The sequence below is a fragment of the Bacillus rossius genome, chromosome 3 (genome assembly GCF_032445375.1).
Source record: "Bacillus rossius redtenbacheri isolate Brsri chromosome 3, Brsri_v3, whole genome shotgun sequence".
Taxonomy (NCBI): Eukaryota; Metazoa; Arthropoda; class Insecta; order Phasmatodea; family Bacillidae; genus Bacillus; species Bacillus rossius.
The window spans coordinates 131,238,146-131,262,087 of NC_086332.1; the positions used below are offsets into that span (position 1 = coordinate 131,238,146).

General features: G+C 33.8%; 1 protein-coding gene across 1 annotated transcript in view; it reads right to left on the reverse strand.

The window, feature by feature from the left end:
- LOC134531251 (multidrug resistance-associated protein 1-like) overlaps positions 1-23,942 on the reverse strand; it is a 592,793-nt gene that overhangs the window by 123,363 nt on the left and 445,488 nt on the right. Inside the window, exon 20 of the mRNA XM_063366941.1 lies at positions 12,569-12,797. Within this exon, the coding sequence (XP_063223011.1) occupies positions 12,569-12,797 (229 nt within the window). The remainder of the gene's footprint in view (positions 1-12,568; positions 12,798-23,942) is intronic.

Genomic DNA, 23,942 nt, shown 5'->3' on the forward strand with positions numbered 1-23,942 from the left:
AATTCCAAATACTTTAGGAGATATTGAATTTTTTAATTTTCATAGTTCGGCGATAATTGTTAAAAAAAAATTAAAAATTCCGAAAATACTGTTATTCTATGCTCTTTAACTTCCTCTTTTCATTAAACCCGGCGGAGATAAGAAATTCTAAATACTTTAGGAGATATCAAATTTTTAAATTTTCATCACAATACCTTGCATTCATGCGGCCACCATTGTTTCTTGTTTACGAGTATGATTTTTTTTTTTTTTCGCGACGTAGGTGAACGACTACATCATTTTCTACTAATGGCAAAGAAATTGTACCCGCCTCTAACTTAGGTGAGTTTTTAACGTTTCAAATTTTAATGTTTTATTTTTGTTATTTGGATTTGTTGCGCAAGTAATAAGTAAAAAAAAAAAATTACATGAGTTCCTACTGTTCATTCTTTGTCCCGGTTTGTTTGGTCAGGTCAGTTACATTATAAATACTTTAAAATAAACAACCATTGAAATGAATTCACATTATTTTTAATGTCCGCTTAGTTTGAAAGTATTTTTAATGTAACTGACCTGACCTAATCGACCATTTTAGTTCCTACTGTTCAGTGTTCATCCTTTGTCACCGGTTTGTTTGGTCAGGTCAGTTACATTATAAATATTTTAAAACTAAACAGCCATTAAAATTAATTCACATTATTTTTAATGTCGGCTTAGTTTGAAAGTATTAATAATGTAACTGACCTGACCTAATCGACCATTTTATTAATTACGCATTCACGAACACACGGCAAAATAACAAAAATGGCAACTTTCCAATGGTTGCACAGGTCTTGTATTGCAAAATTAAAAAATTTGATATCTCCTAAAGTATTGGGAATTTCTTATCTCCGCCGGTTGTTATGAAAAGAGGAAGTGAAAGAGCATACAATAAAAGTATTTTCGGATTTTTAGCATTTGTTTTCGCATATACCGTTACTCTACATATTTACCTCCCCTTTTTTCACAGGCAAGATGATGGGGAATAATTTCACAAAGTAACGCACAGAGGAAAATTGTCCATTTTTAATTCTCTTCAATCGTGCCACATCTGCATGTTATAAAACTTCACTCTTAAAAGAAACTTATTAATCATGTAATCACATGCAGTAATGAATTTTTTCCTTACTGAGCTGCAGAACACATGTTTCTCTTTGCTTTCGAGCACATTTATTAAAATTGTTGTGTGACTTCTTAGTTATTGTTGTTCTTGTATTTCTTGACGTGTTCTATACCATTTGTGCAAATGTCTGTATGGTCAGATGGATGGATGAAAATAAATAAAATAAAATAAATAGATGGAAAACACCACTAAACTAGTAAAATATATTTAATTACTCGTCCATTTTCGAATTGGTGTAAGGTATATAGGAAATATAAAAGAACAGAACAATTAAAACTTTTCGGAATACTTCTAAGCAATTTATTACTGCTTGTTACGTTCCACCATGTTTGGAAACTAGAGCTGAGTGGCATTTGTTTTCCAAACGGACAAGTAACTTAATTTTTGATTCGTCGGAAAGAGCCAATGAGAATGATGATGTCCATATAAAGATGCTTCTTTGTTTGGCATCCACGTCCATGTTTGTTGTCTCTCTCATACAAACCTCGTCTTTACAAACTCAAAATTACCCGTTCAGCAAATTTCTAAATTTATTAAAAAGGTTTAAAATTAGTAAAAAAAAAAATCCAGGCTCCGCAAAACCGTAAAACAACGCCTCTACCCATAAATTTTACGGACAATCCGTAAAAGTTGTCAGGTATGTTATACGCATACTTGTTTCTTGCTACATACTTTTAAAATTTCAAACCTAGTAAAACATCCAAATGCTTAATTTTGGCAATAATGAAACACAAAATTTTTTTACTCTAGGATTTAAACTAACAAATACTAAATATTTCACATCTACCCGTGACACAATACATGTCTATAAAAACATTAATTTTTAATGGAGTCATTTGACCTTTTTTCTGCAGCCATATCTATCAAGAGGCATAAAATCTTATTACAATAGTTCTTTCATAACAGCTGCCAAACCAATTTCGTGTTCAAAACATAACTGCATCATTATCTGGAAGAAAAAAACTTATTTATATTGCATAAACTTAAAATCTCCTCAATTTTCCCAACCTTAAGTCAGCAATATTGAGGCCAGTTGAATTACCTCACAGATTTGCAACAAAAGAATGCATTAAGTCAATTGTTATCCACATATTAATCAAAAAAGTTACAAACCAAGGATAAAGTTTTGAATCTTAAACATAACTACCATCAGTAGACAGACAAAAAAAGTTATTTTGTTATTCTGCAAGTGGGTCTCAATATGCTTTGTAGTGTGAGAATACATTTGTTTTAAATTATTTCGTGTACATCACTGAAGTTTCACAACTGTTGGTGTGAATTTCACAAATAAATAAAATAATAGCACATGATTTGGTTTATGTTCTGCCACAATTAAAGTTGGTAATTCAGTAGCAGAGTAACTTTTTAAAAAAAAATAATAATTCATACATTCATTTACTTGTTTTCCAATCATTTTTTAAGGAGCCGTTGCGATGCTTCAAGTATTTACTAGTAGTTCCCATTTTAACTATTTGTTAGATTAGTTACTTTATATCAGGGACTGGAAGTAACGCGCTACTAGTAACGACGTTATTTGTAACAGTTACTTTTTATGGTAACGATCGTGGCAATGCAATATATTAAGTTTTCAGTAACTGTAACTGTAACTGAATTACATTTTTCCACCTTAAAGTAACGATAATTGTCGTTACTTCTTGCGTTACATTTTTTTAATGTATTTCTTATTGAACGAACAACGATTTGTTGATTTTTTCAATCCCAGAACAAAATTCCGACAGTCATATTATTTGCGATGCTATTTCTTGTACTTGTAAAACTGCTGTTGGCTAGCCTGCGCTCGTATTTTGATTGTCATTTATTTAATATTTGCGACATGCGGGTTTTACTGCTGTTCTGTTTAATTAATTAACCTACCTTTGCACATGCGCGAAAGCAATGACAGAATCTAATGAAGCGAGAAGCCGAGATAGCAGTCCAGAACTTTCGTTGCCGTGGCCTTCATACTCTAAATATTTTGAAGTTCGGTCGAGTGATCAAAATAACCTTATTGTGAAGTGCTTGTTGTGTGGTGCAGCGAACAAAAAGATGATCCGTACGAACGAGCATTTCATTATTTTGTAGTGTAAACTAATTACTCAATGTAATTTATGACATAATTTAAAATTTATGTTTAAATAAACATATATCTTTACTAAACACAATATGTTTTATTAGTTTTTAATTATAACCATATTACATACCTATCACATTTTTAGTTTTTCACAAAGTAACTGTTAAAGTAACTTACAGTTACTTTTCTCAGAACTGTAACTATAACTGGTTGATTTTCAGTAGTGTAACTTGTAGTTGTAACAGGGTTACATATCCAATGGAGTATTTGTAACTGTAACTGAGTTACTTTTTAAAAGTAACTTTCCGGTCCCTGCTTTATATATATTTTAAAAACGCTATTAAATATGTGTGGATGGTTGGTTAGGATAGATTAGCTAAATTTCAAATAATGTAAAATGTGTTAAAGGTCAGCTAGGAAACATCAGCTCCATTAATTACAATTGTTGCTAGCCTAACCAACCATCCACAATAAATTAAAGTATTTTAAATGTAATTAATCTAATCTATCTACTTGCAAAATGGTTTACTACTTAAGTCGCAACCTTAGAGAATGATTAGAAAACATGTCATAATAGAAGAAAAATCACGTTCAAATTGTTTTACAGAAATGTTACTATGCTACAGTACAACCATACTTTTTTTTTCAATGTGTGACAAAAGAAACATTTTGCTGAACAGAGGCTCTACATAGTTGGCTACACTGCTACACTCAGTGGTAGGTTATGTTGCCCAACAACATTCATCAACAAACTGACTTCTTATGACTGCATCCTCCACATTGTAGTATTGCAGACCCCTGCTCCCCCATATTTTCATAGTGTTTTTATGACATGTTTTTAAGTATAGCAGTAGTATCAGCTGATGATATGGTCCATTGTCATTAATAACTAGTTTTTCATAATTTAGTTCATCATTCTTAATATTCTTATAAATAATTTTTACATTAATTATTTAATTAAGAAAACATTATTTTTTTTCATTGGTTCTCACTTTGTTCGCTAGGTTATTATGTGTGTAAATGCATTTTTCAATGTCTTATTCATTTTAAATGTGGTTTTTATGCTAGTATTTTACGTTTCAATTTATTTGAAAGCTATAAGTATGTTTCTTGAACATTGTGTGTGGCGTTGGTATAAGGAAGGACAGTTGGCGCCATGTTGGCATCAAATTTTTAGACTTCTTTTTGTGTGCAGAGGCTTTCTGGTGCATTCTGTATGTTTTCTTACAATGGGGAAACCGGCAGATATTCTTTCCCAGGCAAGATGTGAAAATTGTCACGCTGTTTCATCGGCCAATTATAAAAGACTTCGGAATTTTTCATGTTTTGTTTTTTGCAGGAAAAGCCTCATTGTGAGGGGAAAGAAATTTAAATGCTTTTGTGTCGTTGTGAATGCTGTGTTGTGATTGGTCGGTAACCTCATCATTAGTCTGCGAGAGTAGGAGCGTAAGGAGCTACTATGTATGGTTGAGAAGATATTCATGCTTGTGGTCTGGGTCGTGCTGAGGTACAGTATTTCGGACAATTTAGTTAGAATTTTTAACCACAGGCGGCAGGGAAGGCCCAAGTGAATCAGTGGCCGTGCCGAGAAGACAAAGTTTGTTAGTCCTTTGTACCATGTGTTGCAAGCAATCACGATATTTTCGTTAAGGAAGGGTGAGTAAAATAATGTGCCCAAGTAATAAACAGTTTTTTTTAAAGAAGTTTTGTTTGTCTACAAGTTTTTAGTTGTTTTTGGAGTGGGTCATTCCGTGTGACAAAATTTTAAATTTTTTGGACTAATAGTTTTCGAGTAATAGCCATTCAAAAAATAAAATAAAAACTTTTTTTTGCAATATTTGGATACAGTAAAAAATATATAACTTCAAAACTATTAGGTCTAGACAGCTCAAGCTTGTTTTATTCTCTTCAGTATTTAATGGGCTTTAACCTGATATATAACAAGGCTGTCATCCTTCAACTTCAATTTTTTTTTCAAACCAATTAAAAAAATATTTTTGAAAATCTCATAAACACCCCTTTTAATTTTTTTTTCCGAAAAATATATATTTTTTTGTATAATAATAGGCTACCTCTATACCAAGTTTCATAATGGACAAACAATGTACTCGTCAAAAAAAAATTAGTCGTCTGTAAAGTCGGTTTACGGACGCTAGTTTAACGTGACGTCATAACAAAACATTGATGAAATGATTGATCCAGAAGAAAATGAAATAACATATTCGGCCTGAGACCGAGCCGTAATACGTTTTTGCAACCAAACCATTTAGGCATTTAAAATATTATATTCTTTGAGGAAGAATTTGTTTTTAATTTTTCAATCTTTTGCATGATAAAATCTACCTCTGCATACTTTTATGAATAAAATCGAATAATTTTTATTGAATTATCACTATTTCGTATGGATACAAAGGAGTGAAATGAAATCTACAATTTAATTGATAAATTTACTTTTATTTGCATTCATTAATTCAAATATATTTATTACTTTTGTAGTGTCGCACGCGCCGTATTAATTTTTACAAGTACAAACATGAAGGTATCTCCGCGGCTGGGACTCGATCCATCAACCTTTGGACTGGTAGTCAGCAATGCTAACCGCACGGCCACGAGGCCATATCGGAAACAACTGTTATAGATGTTATACAGTACAACCTTGTTATAACATTCTCCAAAGGACAAACTTAAAAAAATGTTATAAGCAGGAAATAATAAAATTACATCTTCACTTTGTATAAATTACACGTGGATTGATTAAATTAAAGAGTATAGGTAAAACAACAAAAAGTACAGGAGTAATACACTAAGTACAGCAATGAAGTGGAAAATTGGTTAATTTTATTTATAGATAATACCTAATAATATGCTAAAGAAAAAATTTTTTGTATGATACAGTTCAGAGTCGAAACAGAAATATTCAACTCTTTTTGCAATCGCAACACGCATTTTGTTGGGGTTCCTGTCCACTTGGTTAATAAACGAAATTTTTTCAGCTACAGAATATGATTTTCGCTTATATTTATCGGCCATCATAGCCGTACAATAACCTGAATAAAATTTCAATACGGCGTATTTTAATTAAATACGACAGTGACTACAATAAGTAAAAAAAAAAAATTACAGTAAAGGTTAACCACAAACAAAAGCCGTGAATATATCCATAGAACATTTAACCATCTCAAGGTGTTAAACCTTTAAAACAAAAACCAGCAACATAGAATACAGTAGCACTGTTTCCGACCATGTATCAGTGCACAAAATGTGCATCATAAGTATAACGGAACAAGTCATAGGCTAACGAGCGCGAACCGGACGCCATATTGATAGTGGATCCGGTGCAAGTTGTGGAGTGCGTGTGTACCACGTCTATGGTGAACTACACAAATGTAAACATCTGATGTTTGTATATGCGTGCTGTATATTTTCTAGCTATGGTTTTGCTCTAAATTATGACTTTGAAGGAAGGGATACTACAAATTGTGGCAGTTAACAAAGCAAATTTGAACGTTAAAGGCGGGAATGTAGAAATTTTAATATATTGTTACAGGCGGGAAATTAAAGCATTGTGATAAATGGAGAAATGACGGGACCATGAAATTATGGTGTTATAGGCGGGAAAATGTTACAAACGGGAATGTTATAACCGGGTTGTACTGTATGTATATGTATATATATATATATTTATAAAAATTTTGTTTTGTGTTGTGGAAGTATTAAAAACGTATGTTGTCCGCCTGTTTTTATAACACGATTTTATAACAAATACGCATCCCAAATACACCAAACTTATTTATAATGTGTTACAATATTTTTTAAAACATTGTGCAAAAGATCTCGGGTGTAATTTGAATTATTATGTGTAACTGTAAAACACCATTGTTCGTACAAAAAGTATTTGAATATTCAACATTACTTTTAAATAACCGTACCGATTGTGCTGAAAATCGGTGGACAATCATAAAATTACATAATATTAATAATTCAAACAACGAAAATATGATTGAAAAGTCAAATCGATGGTTGTTCCAATCGAGTGGAAGAAAGATGCCACGCATGCGTACAATGAGCATAACAGGACATATCCGTAGTGGGACATCCGTAGTGGGACAATTTATGTTACGGGACACTTTTTCGTGCGTGCAGCCAGCGTTCATCGATTTATTAGACGTTGTCACGTCAAAAAATTAAGTCTTAATAGTGCTAAAGCCAACATTTACTGATAAATGTTGCCCAAGAGTGAGAATTTAATACTAATTTTTTTAAATACGAATTAAATCAAAGTTATATAACTGAATAATCAAATGTATACTTATTGAACTAATAAGGAAAAATGTTGCTTATTGATTTAATATTTAAAAATTTTAATGTGTTTGTAATATCAGCCACTACAATATTTCTTAAAAATCAATGCATAACTGAAGAAAAAAGCATAAAAGCTTTTAATACATATCTAAAATATACATACACTAGTATGTTGTTTACTTACCAATTTTCAGGATGAAAGAGTATTTGAATTATTTTGCAAATAATTGTTAAGTTGTCATAATTACTAGAAAGTAAATGTCACAAATTGTATTAGTAAAGTAATATAGTAAGTTTAATTAATTTTGTTTTACACTTTTACTCAATCTTGATTTCTTAGAAAATTTTCTGAAGCATGTGATGACACACTAATTTCAGTTTTACTTAACGTGTTCACTCTTCCGGTTGCTGTCACAGGATTAACTACTCCTAGAATAGAATTACTGGGTACTGTTAGTATGTCATATGGTTTGGGGTAAAAAAAATGAAGGAGATGGCCCCTTAGGATGTAAAAAGCTAACTGTAAATTCATTTTCACCATTTTTTTTAAGAATACAAGCAAGCCACCATGATTTGTCGTAGACTACTGTAACATATCCAGAGTCAATTTTCTGTAAAGCTGTAGGTGTTAAGTAATCGACTTTAGTTACAATTTCTGTCACACCTTTTGCACTTGATGAGAATGACTTTGTGAGAAGACGATTTTCAGAAATCGGTATAAACGTATGCAGTTTGTGAGTACCTTCAATTGCTTTTGAATTGTTGAATCTCGGAAAAAGTTTATTTCAGCTGCATCGTAATCATCAGCTGTGCAGTATTCAAAGTCTATTGTCGGAATATTGTGATTGGCAAACTCAAAAAGCTGCTTTGGTGTAAGTATTTGGTCATTGTATGGTCTTTGTAAACTAGCTTTGGAAGCTAGTCTTTTAACTGTGCCACCTAATCCATCGCGGGCACTCTTGCCGTGTGATGTAGCGAAGAACTGCCATTCTGCTTCTACTTGAAAATCATTCTTGTGTAGGCACAAGTTTAAAAAACTCTATTTTTATACTGCGCAGCACTGCCATCAGAAAAGTAAGTGATTTTTCTTAGTTAAAATGGTAGTGTATCTTTCAGTATTTGTATAATTTTCCTTTGAAAAGCATAGAATGCTATTGTATTGTGTTGCAAACACTCTGAAATGAACGCATACTCCGCATGTCGTAGTTTTTCTTGCCACTTATAATATACAATAAATGGGTGCAGTGTGGCTTGGCTGCTCGTCCAGTGATATGATACTTTGTCCTGCAATACAAATGAATAATTTTCTGCAAAGTCACAGTTAACGATAACCTCACCTTCTGCCAGATTTTCCTTACATTCTAAGTAGCAATCTTTCTGTTGTAATGTAATAAATGAATGGGTTTTCAGTTTTAAGAGACTTTCTATAAAATCTTCTATGAAATCATCAATTTCTTTCACGACTGTTTCTATCATACATCTGTCTACTGTCACCCATTGCTTGTATGTTACCTCATCAATTACCTCTTTTTAAATATCTCAGCCAACGCTTCTTTCAGGTATGTTGTCCCTGGACACTTGATACATTCATTCATGTAACAATGAGGGGCTGGAGGGTTACACATCATTTTTGCTAGAAAAGTGTGATATGTTTTAAGAGGTGATCCATCTAAATAAAAATTGTTTATCCCTGAACCAGCTATCATCAATTTGACATTTTGATGCACAGTACACACACATACTGTGTGAGTTGCACTTTTACCAGCTAAAATACAATTTTTAGGTCTTAACTCACAAAATTTTGAGAATCCAATTCGTTGAGTTTGATGTTTTTCTTTAAAAGCTTGATAAATTTCATTTAAGTTAGCTAATACTAAACGCTTTTGCACTTGAATTTTCAATCCTTTGTTCCTGATTGTAATGCAATCTTTTTTAACAGGCATAATTCTACCTATGTCATCCTCTTGATAAAAATCTTTAACAAGCTGTTCAGTATCTTCACTTAATGTTTTGCCAGGCTTTGGGTTCGGAGTTGAAAGAACTCCCGTTTCACATACTAATTTTTTTACAGTGCGAGCCATATAATTAGTGGCACCAAACACTGCTTCAATTTTTTTACATGTCCAACTTTCGGGTAACACAGATAAAACAGTCATTTTTTCACTTCGCTTAGTTGTTTGGGCAATTTTTTTTTTTCAATTGTTCAATAATTTCAGACTCACATTTTTCTTATTTGTTTCCTTCTTTACTTTCTTTCTTAGAAGAAATGAATTTGTTTTCCAAGCTTGTCACTATTTTTTATATTTTTTTTGTGAGTAATTTTCTACAGCAAGTTTTTTTCTTTTTTATGGGAGATTCACCAATAAGTTCCAGTGATTTATTTAAGTAATGTATCGATGCTCCTGAGTCAGAAAATGATTCATCATCAATGTCATCCTTTTGACTCTTACCAGCTACATTACCATCCATCTGTTCTGATATTTTAAGTTCACTATACACTTTTTTCCTACATTGTTACATATATTCATACCCATTTTAATGTCTGTATTTAAAGAACACATACTGTCTGTCACATTTCTGAGATATTTTTTCTCCAATTTCAGATGGTTTTGTTCCTTATATGGGTTACAACTTATAACATTATAAATATACCAGTTATTTTTTTGATGTTTGTTTGCCATTTTTAGGAATTAAAAAGAAATATTTAGCTTTATAACAAATGCTAATAATAGTTCACTCTAAATAAATAACAGTCTTGACACTTTGAAAGAAGTATGCACTCAAATAATTTACATTCAACACATTACAAATATGTAGACAACCATAAAGTTCACAGTCCTTCAACAACTGACTGGGATAAACAAGAGAGCCACAGAAATGTACAGGTTATGTTGGGAATCTTTTTCACAGTGAAAGCAACATTTGCAAAAAAATAAATAAATTATATAGCTATTGTTACTGACGTCGTCCCAGGTGCTCCCGTGGCTCGCACAGGTCGGTGCCTCACCGGTCGGCGTGTGTGGTCGGTGGTAGTGTCTCGAACAGTGGAGGTCGATTGTCAGGGAGAGCGAAGATCGACTCGAGCCCTAACGGGACCTGCACCCCTCGACGCGAGCAGTCGTGTGCGACTCTCGGCGTTCGTGTGCGGACCGGACAGTCGTGGGCGTACCGACCACGTTTCAAGTTAGTCGTGTGTGTGGTCCGACCACTCCTGCCTGCCACGTGGCGACGTCACCACCACCGAGAGGAGTCTCGTGCTGTGAACTAGCCCACAGCAACCACCCCTGTTAAAGGTTAGTTGGCGCCCTCAGACAGTACCCGACCATGCATCAACATCGGCAGGACGACAAAACCTACAATTTGTATATTAATAAAACATTTTGTTGGCTTCAGTACAAAATGTATACATTATGATTATTCAGTAATAAAACTTAGATTCTATTTGCATTTAAAAAACCTAATATTAAATGCTCACTCTTTGGTGACATTTATCAGCAAATTTGGCTTAAGCACTATTAAGACAATATTTTTTTTAGATAAGTCCATTGTTGGTCCATTATGAAACTTGGTATAGAGGTAGCCTATTAGTATACAAAAAACATATATTTAAAAAAAAAAAATTAAAAGGGGTGTTTTTGAGATTTTCAAAAATATTTTTTTTAATTGTTTTGAAAAAAAGAATTGGAAGTTGAAGGATGACAGCCTTGTTATATATCAGGTTAAATCCCATTAAATACTGAAGAGAATAAAACAAGTTTGAGCTCTCTAGACCTAATAGTTTTGAAGTAATAAAATTTTTACTGTTTCCAAATATTGCAAAAATATGATTTTTTACTTTTTTGAATGGCTATTAATCAAAAACTACTAGCCCAAAAAATTTAAAATTTTGTATTTTTCAACTGTTCCATGAAATCTGAAATGGTAAGGTTCAGAGCACTGGTTGATTTCAAATGGATTGACCTGAGTGTAAAGCTACTGTGTCGTAAAATGGCAGCAGTGTTCATTGTTTGATAATGAGAAAATAAATCAACAAACTTTATTAGTCAATTCTTTTATTTTTTGAAAGACCATCTTCGGAGTAAACAGACTTAACCTATAAAAGTAATGTTAATGTTCTATTAACTTGAAATTATCCTTGGCACCCGAAAAATTCTTCAAGTGTTTTTATGTATGTGGAATTCAGGCCATAGCTGGCCAATGAGGTCTGGATTGGCACATTTACCCAATTCACAAAATAGTTCTATTTTCATGTTTTATTCACCAAATTTTGTCCAGCTAATGTGTTTTGTAGTTATGCCATGATTTTTTTTTTTTTTAAAAAATCTCTTATGCCACAGTGTCCAATATTTAAATCAGAATGACAAACTTGCCCAAGATACTGCATGCTTTTCCCAGTTATATTGTAAACATAAAATTAATTTTATTGAAACCACAACCAAATACCATAAATCTTACAGTATATGCTACAAAAGATACAAAAAAATAATGATTAAACAATAGTTCTCGCAGAAGTAATTTTGAAGTGGTAAATTCTACAAAAATTAATACTACTATGCACACAAAATAATAAACATTGAATTCCATTCCTTCCAGAAACTATCACCTTATAAATAAAGATAAATTACAATATTTCTAAATAAATCATTGTATTTTTCATAAATTGTACAAAACTCTGATTGAATGAAGGAAAAACATCAATTAATTTGGCCAAGTACCTATATCTATCGGCAAAAATACAAAATTATTAATAAAAATTAAAAATCAATATTAATCTGACGGTATCTAAAGATATTGATGAAATGACTTTGATTACCCTGTTAAAATATTATAATACTTATACCTTAGAATAGGAATAGATAGAATCAGCTGGTTTAGGAATTGTAACTAACTCAAAATGGGCACTCAGAAATAAGAATACTATGGCAGCACCATGCCAAAAATTTATCTGCTTTGTGTACTTTTTTCATTATGCAAAGTTTTAGTGTTGCCTTATAAAAAAAAGCTTTGCTGTAACGTTGCTCCCTTGATGCAGATGCATGACAACATGCACTCACCCTGACCAACCCCCAGCACACCGTACACGCTGAGGTACAGGTCCTGAGGCGTCGTCTCTGTCAGGTTGGTGGTCGCGTTCATCGTGCCGTAGCTGTTCTCCGACCACACTGTGAGCCACAAGTTTGAGCCCACCTGGAAGCCTTGAAAGACAGCGTTGAAAATGAGTGTGGCCAGCATTAGGATGAAGCCTATTGACTTCATATAATGCTTGTACACATCCCATTTCACCTGGAAGCCACACATTACCAAGATTAGAGCACGTATCTATCGACAATTACCACACCTACTTATACATCACAGCACACAGTAGCTCTGTTCTGCCTTGTTTTTACAGATGCAAACACACAATATGCATCAAAAAGGAAATTTTTAGGGATGGGCCGGTCGAATCCTCGAATCCTCGAATCCCACCGAATCTCTAGTATTCGAAAGATTCGAAATTCGAGGGAAAAGATTCGGGATTCGAGGAAAAACATTGATGTAAATGTAGTACTTTAAAAACTTAAATGCTTACAATTTACTTGGCCTGTTAACGTTTTCCTTGGAACACATCCTATTGAGGTACAGTAGAACCTCGTTAATACGTGGTCAGGAGTGAGATAATTACGGATTACCGAATTTCACCGACTAGCGATTAAAAGCCCGGAAGGTCTTGTCAAGCTTCTCAGACACCGGCGTGCAGCTGGGTAAAGGCCGTTCACGGTAAGGGCCGGCCGTCTTCGAATTAGTGTCTCGGCTTAAAAATGTCTAGCCATTAGTTCACGGTCATTTACAACAGCCGAAGAGAGAAAGATAAGATCGTGCTGACCTTGCACCCTCCCCCCTCCCCCTCATACAGCCGAATGCCAGCCAGACACGTCACTCGCCAGGCGCCTGCCGTGCGTTGGCGGGTGGAAACAAACAAAGGGAGACGGGAAGCAGACGTCAGGACATCCCCCTCAAGTTTAAAGAGTGTCAAATGTGACAGCTGAAAGGAGGACGACACAAAGGTTCGGTACAAACAGCGTTGCAGAGTTTGGCGGCCCATGCGATGGCTTGTAGTGTTTGCCGGCCGCCGGCCCGCATGACGTTAATTTTAAGCGCTGACAATTTTTACTTCTCTTTTTTTTCTTCTCTTTTAAATTGTCCCGGATTATCCGATTCCCGAATTAGCGCATCACGGATTAACAAGGTTCTACTGTATTGTACTTTTAATTCGTTATTATATAAAAAAAAATTATGAAGCATGTACTGATTTGGGAAACTTACTTTATATTCATGAACATGGATGCATTGTCGCTACATTGGCATTAAATAAGGCATAAATCACATATGTATTCTCAGAATATGCTAAAAAATAAAATAAAGCACATTTAGGATCTAGACTAAATATGAATCTTGTTTTTTTTAAAATAACTTTACAGAGAGATCTGTTACTTAGTAATACAACAATAATGCCGACTTTCATCACAAGTTACGGTCGCACATGTAGTAATAACAATGAAATAATGAATGACAAAAATTAATACATTATACAATTATTATTTTAATCGCAATTCAATTTTAAATATTCTGATACGTTCTATTTATGAATTTTTTTAGGACCAAGTTTGGTTTGTGTAGACTACCAACATTAAAATATGTATTATCTGAGAATTCCATGATGGCCAACCAATGAATTTGTTAGCCAATCATTTTGAACAACATAAAAAATAACTAATATTAATATAAAAAATTTTAATGGGTAAACCAGACAAAACACCCCGTCACTTTTAACTTCGGGCATATTAATCATTATGCTTTAGTGAGGCTTAATTTTAAAAGACGCACAACAATATTTCTTATGGCCTAAAACCATTGAAGCCAAGATGGCGCCTTTTAGTTTCCATTAAATATTTTAGGAATGCATTTACCTTCATTTGGGACTTTAAACAAATGTCAAGTTGGTAACTACAAAATATTGTTCCGTCGGATGTTGAATTTCGTTTTCCGATTTCCGTGGATACATGAATCACTGTACTCACAGATAATGCCTGAATGCCTTAAATCCACCAAGTCGGATTCTACAGCAATTGATGAAGTGACCAGATTCTTACGTGATTCTACAGTTAACCCAGAAATAAACATTCTCGAATACTGGAAAACTCAGTCTGCGTGTTCACCCAGGCTACATAAACTGTCCAAAAAATATTTGTGTTCACCACCTGCGACAGTGTTCTCTGAACGTTTGTTCAGCACTGCAGGAAACATATGTGACCAAAAACAGAATCGTCTTGATCCAGACCGTGTCAAATCCTTGTTTTTTTAAATAAAAATTTAAAGGGTTGAATAATTCTGCATAATGTTTAATTTTTTCTCTTAACTTATAAATTATTTTATAATTAACCCTTGAGAACTGGATTCGGATTCGAGGGGTGGATTCGAGGTACTGTTTGGGATTCGGATTCGAGATTCGGATTCGAGAAAAATGGGATTCGAACCACCACTAGAAATTTTACAAAAACATTTTAAGTACAAAATGTGATATTCCTTAAGATGTATTAGATATTTAAAAGATTTTAAAATCCAGAAAATGTTAGATGCTTAAAAAAAATTAAATGTAAAGAACATCTCAGATAAGGGATAAATTGTAAATTATAACTGCATCAGTTGATATCTTTTAATTATGCTCTCTTTCCACATAAATGTACATGAAAAGTATAATTGTAGGCTGTATTTAAAATTTTTTTTTTATATAATTGTTTGCAAGTTACATATTTTCATAGTAATAAAAAGTAAAAGAATGATATGGTTAATATAACATCACATGCTACGGTTCACTAAGTTATTCATGCAATAACTGACAGTTTACACACTAATATACTCAAGAAACAATAAATCCATTAAATGTAGTTTTATACATAGGTATGTCATTTATTAAAGCATTGAAACCAGAAAGTCCAATGTAACATGACTTGTGCCACCTGGATCTGTTTATGCATTCTTGAAGAAATTATTAAACATAGGGTTAATAATTTACTCATGTACTTAGATAATGTAACATGTAAACAAGGATCACATTTTAGCCTCAAAAAATAAACATTTATGTTTAGATGCCACACATACTCGCAGTTGTAACCGAGATTGGCTCGTCCACCCCTGACATGTAGCTCTCGTGTTAGCCGTACAGCTATTTGGGAGTATGGTAGTGGGAGCGACGAGCCCGGGGCTCGAGACACACTTGCCGTGTAGTGCTGTCTCAGCAGCTACTGGGAAGTGGGCTCTAAGCATGCCTGCTAGCAGAGACGTATTGGAGCTATGTGCAGCATCAGCCACCAGTTCAGATCCCAGACAATACCTGCTTACCCCGGCTGCCTGGACACTGTACGATCAACCCCCACTCCAGCCGTCTTTCAGTCACTCCAACCCTCAACTGCACTACAGTAAGAGCCCTTCAGGCATCACTCAGAGACCAGATTAGTGACCATTTCAAACGCAATTAACTTGTTCTGTCTGCTTTCGTATCTACTAGAGATGTGCTGATATGAATCGGCAGAAGCCGATTCTGCCGATGTTTAGTTGAATTGGCGTTTCTGCCGATTCACGATATGCTTGATCATTTTTGGCCGATAGTATTGAAAAATGTAAGTGCCTGTCATAACCTAAAAATCCATCAGTACCCTTTTCACTTTTCGTACTACTTACGGTACTTACAACTCACATCATTTCTTAGCTACGTGTGCCAGTCATACATATCGAACTTAAACATCCTATGTTTTAATAACATTATTAAACCTAATACATTGTAAATAAATATATCACCAACACGGTAAAGTTAGAACAAAAACTTGCTTTATTTAGAGTATGGCTACCACTACAAACAACGGAAAATACCAACTGCTTGAACTGCAAAGAAATGTTCGTTAAGGCGATTGGTGCATGGAAAATATTACGACAAAACTAATTTAACTGTACATATTTATTTTTGATGCTTCTTTTTAAGACATAATATACCTAGAATCTTTTTTAATAAACTTTTTTTACTGAGTTATGTCATTTTAAATGCATTTATTTTTATTCCAAGCCAGAATTATTTAGAAAACACATAATTATGTTAAACTTAAGTATAGTTCAAGAAACGAGTGTACGAATAGGTTTCTGCACCTATAAAAGTAAGAAAAAAAATTCTCATCGTCAAAATACAGTTTAATATTGACAATTTCCATTGATCATTGCTGGACTACTTCAGGAGCGATTTAAAGAATAAATTTAAATGAAAATGAAAACATAATTGGCAGAACACTATTGAGTTATGTATATATTTTCATATCCTTTTTTTTTTGATACAATCCAACTCAAAACACGCCCTCTGGAGTGGCAGTTCTAGTGCTGCGTGTAAAACTCTCGCCACCGGGAAGAATGTCCCCGCGACGTGGCGCTGAGGGCGGCGCTTGTCGGAACCAGGTGGTCCGGCGGAGCTCCAGCCGGCTGGCCCTGCCTGCGGGAGGGGAGGGGGAAGAATGGGGTGTAGAGGGAGGACGAGAGAGGAGGCCGAAGAAACGAAGGGTCTGTCAAGGTCGCGCTTCATAGTAGAGTATCTTCGCTCAAGCAAGGAAATTGTCTTTGTACAGAAAAATTTGTACAGTGAAATTATTTTTAGCGGTTATGTTTTGACTTGAAGTTGAATACTGACAGGGTGATTATTCTTATTGGTGGTTGCTTACACATATGAATAAATTTTTACCCTCCAGATTAAAATGTTTTGACAGCATAGAACATCAGTTGTGTATTCCAGTTAGTTAGGGTATGCTATATGCACACTAGAATGACAGATCTAAATTTAACCAAAAAAATAGATTTTATATTTATTAAAATTTATTTAGAACATCAAATGAACACTAGGCTATTCTCGTTATATGAAATAAAAAAAAATTGAAAATGTTAGCTAGCGATGCCAGAATGCCGGACACACTAATTACAAATGTCCTTTTGTAATATTACATTGCACAGAACACTGAAACCTTAATACTTCAAATGTTTGTTTACAGTTTTATTATTCTGTGCTACGTTATTTAAATTTATATGTTTAGTTTATTTTGGGTTTTGAACTATATTTCTGACATTGTTACAGACGTTTGGGCTTTTCTGTATGTAATTATTAAGTAATTGCGGCTTTTGGAATTACGTTTTTCACGGCCAGAAATTGCTCGAGGTTTCGGCGGAACTTTCAAAAAGTGCCTCGAGCCTATTGTTGTAAAAGTTGCTACTAAAAAGAAGCTTGGTTTTGGCCTTTTTGGTGCGTGCAGCTCCGCGTCAGGACGTTCCTGACGCGGGCCTACCATAAGTTATGTTACGTGTGCGGTAATAATAGTATGTATAAAAAGGTTATCATCAGACTGCTGATGGTATGTTAAGTTGCGAACGGGAATACGCGATTTTAAAGTTATTAACGTCAGAAGATATCATTAGTCTAGGTATGGCCATTTTGTTATTACTCTATCACTAACGCTGTACTGACGCCCTGCAACTTTTTAACATTGCCGATTGATATTATGACTTTGTTGATGTTGCTGGGATAAACTAAAACCAGCCGCTATTAAATATTATATTTACTAAATTAATTAGCCTCTCAGTATTATTAATGGCACGATCATATGAACATACAATGCACAACTATCTTAGTGGTCTTGAGTCTATAGGTCTTATGTTTTATCGGACAATTGATTTAATTTATGAGTTAGCGAATTTCTCGAACTGAAAATCCATTTTTGAACTCTACGTGAAACATTGACATTTGCGAAGTCGTGCCCATGTACCTGGCAACGATAGTTAAAAAAATCGGAGTGATATTTTGGTCAAAAGGAATTACTGTATTGAGGGATACGTGGTATTTGTTTATTCGTGTGTAAGTAATAAATCAGTCTTAAAATCAGTTAATTATTTTGTCTTCCTCTTTCGTATTCTAATTGAGATAAATATCAGATAAGCATGTGTTACTTGTATCACGACATCTAGGTATTGTTTATCAGTAATTAATATTTTATTTTATTTTTTTTGTTAACTAATGTGCATAGGGCAGTGCACTAGACATCACTACCTGTGTGTAGTGTTGATTTACACTTTTTAACGCATTAGAGTTCACATAAAATGATAAATCCAAAATTTTGTTTAAAAGTATAAATATCAGCGATCAATTTAATTAATGTCCTGTATAACTCAGTGAGTAAAACACTCGAAAATATGTATAAGACCTGTTAACCTAAATATTTGTTAACAGTTAAACTGAACCAAGATGTGTTAGTGTTTTTCTTTTTCTTCCGTATATTACAGGTATGGGACATCTGTCGCCCATTGACTTTAAATACAGAATTATAAACTACATATTGTGAAAACATTCTGCAACAGTTTTTGCTGAACGGAAAAACACGGATGAGAAGACAGACAAAATGTGTTTGGTAAGTGATTTTTCGTCAAATGAAATGGAACAGGGCAGTGCTTATCAGAATGAAAGTACAGAACTACTTTTGTGCAAGGAAATGCATTTTACAAAGACATTTCAAGAGAAATCACCTTTAAATGAAATAGATCTTGCTGACATGGAAGAAATATAGTTAGATTTAGCGGCCAGGCCCCTTTCAAGTGACGAAATTTCTCTTGAAGGGCTGAAATATGTTTCTGGCTATATTGCTCACCGTTTCAGAAATAAATATCCCGACTTTGGCACTACGGATTTCAATTCGGAGGACGATAGCTGGATACATGTACAATCAAAGGGTAACTTAAAATGTCCCACTAATGAATTTTTTTGAATTAATAAAGATCGCTGAAATCTGTTTTGATAATGTTCATGGCAAAAATTTGTGCAAAAAAGAGCGGATTTTTTAATCACTGACTAAAATTATTTGCGTAACTACTGAAAATAAATATCCAGAAGAAGTTATATACTGTTTTGTCAGGACAAGAACGTATATGCGTATCAAGTATTTGAACATGAAATATTTTAATGAACAAGACCAAAAACGCAAAGAAAGAAATAAGATGAGGAAAATTACCCTCTAAGATTTTTCAGTGTGATAGTGTCCACTTTCCTTCACCATAATACGTATGTTCATAATTTATTTACAATGTTTTTTAATTACTATATTTAAGAAAAGCATTTATTGTGAATATCGCAGCAATTATGTAGGGCTTAAGGTATTTATTGTATTCCAAATATTGAGTATGTCATTTTTATTGCCTTTATTAAAAATAATATATATGTTAACAATGTAACAAAATTGCGATATTTTTGTATTGATATTGCAATTTCATTTCTTGTAAACATTATTGTAGACTTTTTCATATTGAAATTAAATTTTCTATAGGGTTGTTTGTATTTTAATTTTACAGTTATAAGATTTTTTATATGTTGTTTACTGTTTACAAACATTTGAAAAAAAATTCCTTAACCATATTTCCATTTTCATGGCAATAGTCTTGTTAGCTTTTCGGGTAACTCTTCTACATGGATGATAAGATGGTGCAACATCTAAAACATATCACACCACCTTTACATAACTATAAAACTAAGAGGTGTTTTCTTTACATAATATTAAAGCACAATGTTTCCTTGTGGCATAGGTGATTTAGAATTTCCATTTATCTAGAAAAATGGGCTTTCAGAATGTTTTTTAACACACAGTGTTTCGGAAGGTTTTTGAAGAAAAAAATTGACTACCCGTTTTATTTTTTTGCAGCTGAATTCGGGCACGTGCATGAAATATAATTAATCTGTAGGAAGCGCAATGGTTTAAAGTATTGATGTTAAAGATTTGAAAAGATTTATTGAAATAGTGTGAGAGAACGAGCGAGTTGAGTGAGAAGATGTGCGGGAGTGGCCACATGACGTGCGCAGTTGCGAACAAAAAAATAATCCATTCCGCCTCCCCATGGCGAAGGATGAGTGAATAGCCCAGGAAATGAAAGGAAAAAATGTATAAATGTCGGGAAATATTAGAGACAAGCTGAACTTTTGGCAGGTGTTAGGACCCAAAAAGAGGTGTATTTTCCCAAAAGTCCCCACCCCTCCCCTCTGTGCTTCCCCCCCTCTCCCTTTAACAATACATTTGCAAGCATTTGGATTACCCTTCATATCTCCGTTGTTATTTATCGCGCTCAAATTTTCTTTATATCGTTTTATTCCTTATATTATTATCTACAATAAAGTTATGTATAGTTTTGTTCTAAGATTAGCAGTTAACTAGATATTAGCTGATGAATGTCAATTTTTACAATTTTATGTTAAGTTTGTTAAGAATATTTGAGTTTAAAATTTTAATTTGGGACAATTTCACGAAACACTTAAGATAAAAAGTGTAGAATGATTCTTTAGCTTTCCAACGGTATTAATTTTTCATAGTTTGGATGACGATAACATGAAGTAGAGGGCCGTAAGAAAACCAAGAACTCACCTCTCGCAACCCGGACTTAAAAACAATCTGCCGCACCCTATTCAAGCTCGCTCAGCTGGCCTTAAACGTTACTTGTAATTCTTCCTAATTATTCTAAATAAATTATATATTCAATTTTAGTTCAGGATACAGAAACAAAGTTGGTTTAATTTTTATATTATTTTTGCCAGTTTTGGTTCGGAGGGGGCTTCAACCCTAACCCACATAGGATCGTTCAATTATCCACCACCTATGGACCCGCCGTGTCCCGGACTGGCAACAACCGGCAACTGTGAACTAAAATACATGACTGCTTATTCACAGTATGTGATAAAGAGCAATCAGTATCATCCACAGCATCACGTACCACCCACCCACCCACTTCAAGCTGTTGTGACATTTACTGAATTATTCACTTCTTTATGTGCATTTTTCACTTCCAAACTTTGCTATTATTTACACATCATGCTATTTAATTTGTATAGAACATTTCTACTTACAACAAAAGTACTTCAATGTATTTTACAAACAGATCTATTCATAACGTTTTCGACTCAACGCCTACATACATAATTATACATCATCAATTATTGCATCTTCATCTTCATCTATGGCTGTTGCATTGTTACACGAAAGACCATTGCAGTGTTCACACATAGCTAAGCAATGTAAACCTGTCTTTCGACATCCACAATAGTTCCCACATGCAGATTTACATGAACATGACACTATGTGCAACAGATCGTTTGGTGCAAAAGGTTTAGATGTGGTAATTGGCTTACGTACGTTTCTCTCGCCTCCAGCTTCTCTTACACACTTATCCAAATTAATAAATGGAAGAGCCATGACTTATGTTGAGTGACTTTTTCCCCTTCTGCTGTTAATGAGATTCATGAAACCATTCCATCCTGGTTGGACATTCATTCCAGAAAGCCAAATAGCGTTTAGAGGAAACATGGTTGCTACTGAGAAGTCTGAATTTTTCAGCTCAGCTTTTAATTCGTTGTAGTCTTTCACAGTAATGCTACTAAGTCCGTTGTGGGATTTTTTCTTTGGGTAAGATCGTATCCTAATGCATTCTGGATTAAATGTTCCAGAAGATTTCCTTGCAACCTTTACTTGAGTTTCAGCACTAGAATCTGGGGTAATAGTTTGGACCCCGCCCATTGCATGAAACGTGTTCACGGCATCCAGTGTTTGAACATTAACATCAGCATTATCAAAATCATGCTGTATGAAAGCATCTTCATTGACATTTAGTGATCCTGAATATATGAGAGTATTAATGTACACGGAAGCTTCGTAATTGGAAGCACAAATACCCATAGAATATAGCATGTTCATAAGATGCTTAGATCCATATAAACAATGTAGTTTCAGATCTAAGCCAATGTGAAGTGGTAACAAAAATGATCTGGGTCTTACAGCTGATATAATAGCATGGTTTATGACTACACATTTTCTGTCTACCATTTCAAACTCTGAAACGTTTTTCTTTTTCGTAACTCTTTGTGTGAAAGCTGCTAATGTATTTGGTATTAAATGTTCTCCTCCACATGTAATGTCATTGGTACCTGGATATGTTTCATGATCATATGCCTTCTTATGAATATCTTCTTTAATGATGTCAGCTGCAGCCCATACAATCCTAAGTTTTTCTGTTTCTAGGTTCCTATTTCTTTCTTTGTACCAGGTCTTAATAATTTTATGGACAATATCAGACAAACACACAATGTTCTTTCTACCTGAAACATTATATACCATAATACGTTCTTTAAAGTGTTCTATAAGAAGATTTTTCAGGTGTTTGTCGGAATATGTATCTTTTTTTCCCTGAAATGCATACCATTATATCTTGTAACTCTTGAATTGAATACATATTGGTATTCATCGCTTTGTTCAATGTAACTGCACAACATTAAAAAAGATTCTTTATCCGTCATCGGTCTGCCTACAAATCCTTCACTTGGGTTTGTCTTTGAAAAAGTGTCATGACAGTTTTTATGGTGTCGTGCTTCTGGGGCTACAAGGTCACTTACATTTAAAATGCGTGCTTTCACTTGATCTCCCCATTCATCGCTCCGATATTCACATCTCTGCAACAAACTATCTTTAATTTCTAATGTTGCTACCATACAAACTTTTTTCCTACGATACAAAGCAATCTTATAATAGACAATTGCCTCTTCCCCACAAACAAATGCAATCTTTTTTGTAGTCAAAATTATTTCCTACACTTCGCAAAACAGGCGATAATGTTGAAGGAATACATACAGCAGGACTTAGTGATGATTTAGTTGCAGCTTTAATACGTGATGGTCTCATATAGTTTTGCCTACACGATTTGTGTACTCGAACACTTGATTTTCCTTTCAAGTTCTCGTGGAGCCCATCCTTTCGTAGAACGCTTGCTTCTGTTATTGTCTTCAACCCTTTTGTAACAACAACAGTATCTCCTTCCGTATCTTTACTGCATAGAATACAAAGTAAACTTAAATGTTCCACTTCAATTTTGGTTAGTTGAATTCTTGTTATAACATGGTAGGTAGATTCAATCCTGAAACATACGAAGAGGTAATTACTCATCACTTAGAAAGTTGTTGATTTGCAATTGTCGAATAGTATAAAGTTACCATAGACTGACAAATGCGCATTTTAATAGTATACTTATTTACTTAAAATGTAAGTTTGGTATTCTGAAGAACCATAAAAACATTACGATAAATAGTCACGATGTTGAATTGAATCAGTTTATAATTACATTTTTTAAAAGATTTTACTATAAATCTCACACAAATATGTAAAAATATTTAAGTTATATGATCTATTAATTACCTGAACTTCAAAAAACAGTGTATTGACACACACATCAATAGGCCTAACGGTGTTTGATATTTGTGTTGCAATAGAAATCACATTTACGTGACACAAATTTAAAAAGTAAGAAAACTGCAATAAAGACGACATATAGTCTTCCGTGTAAAGA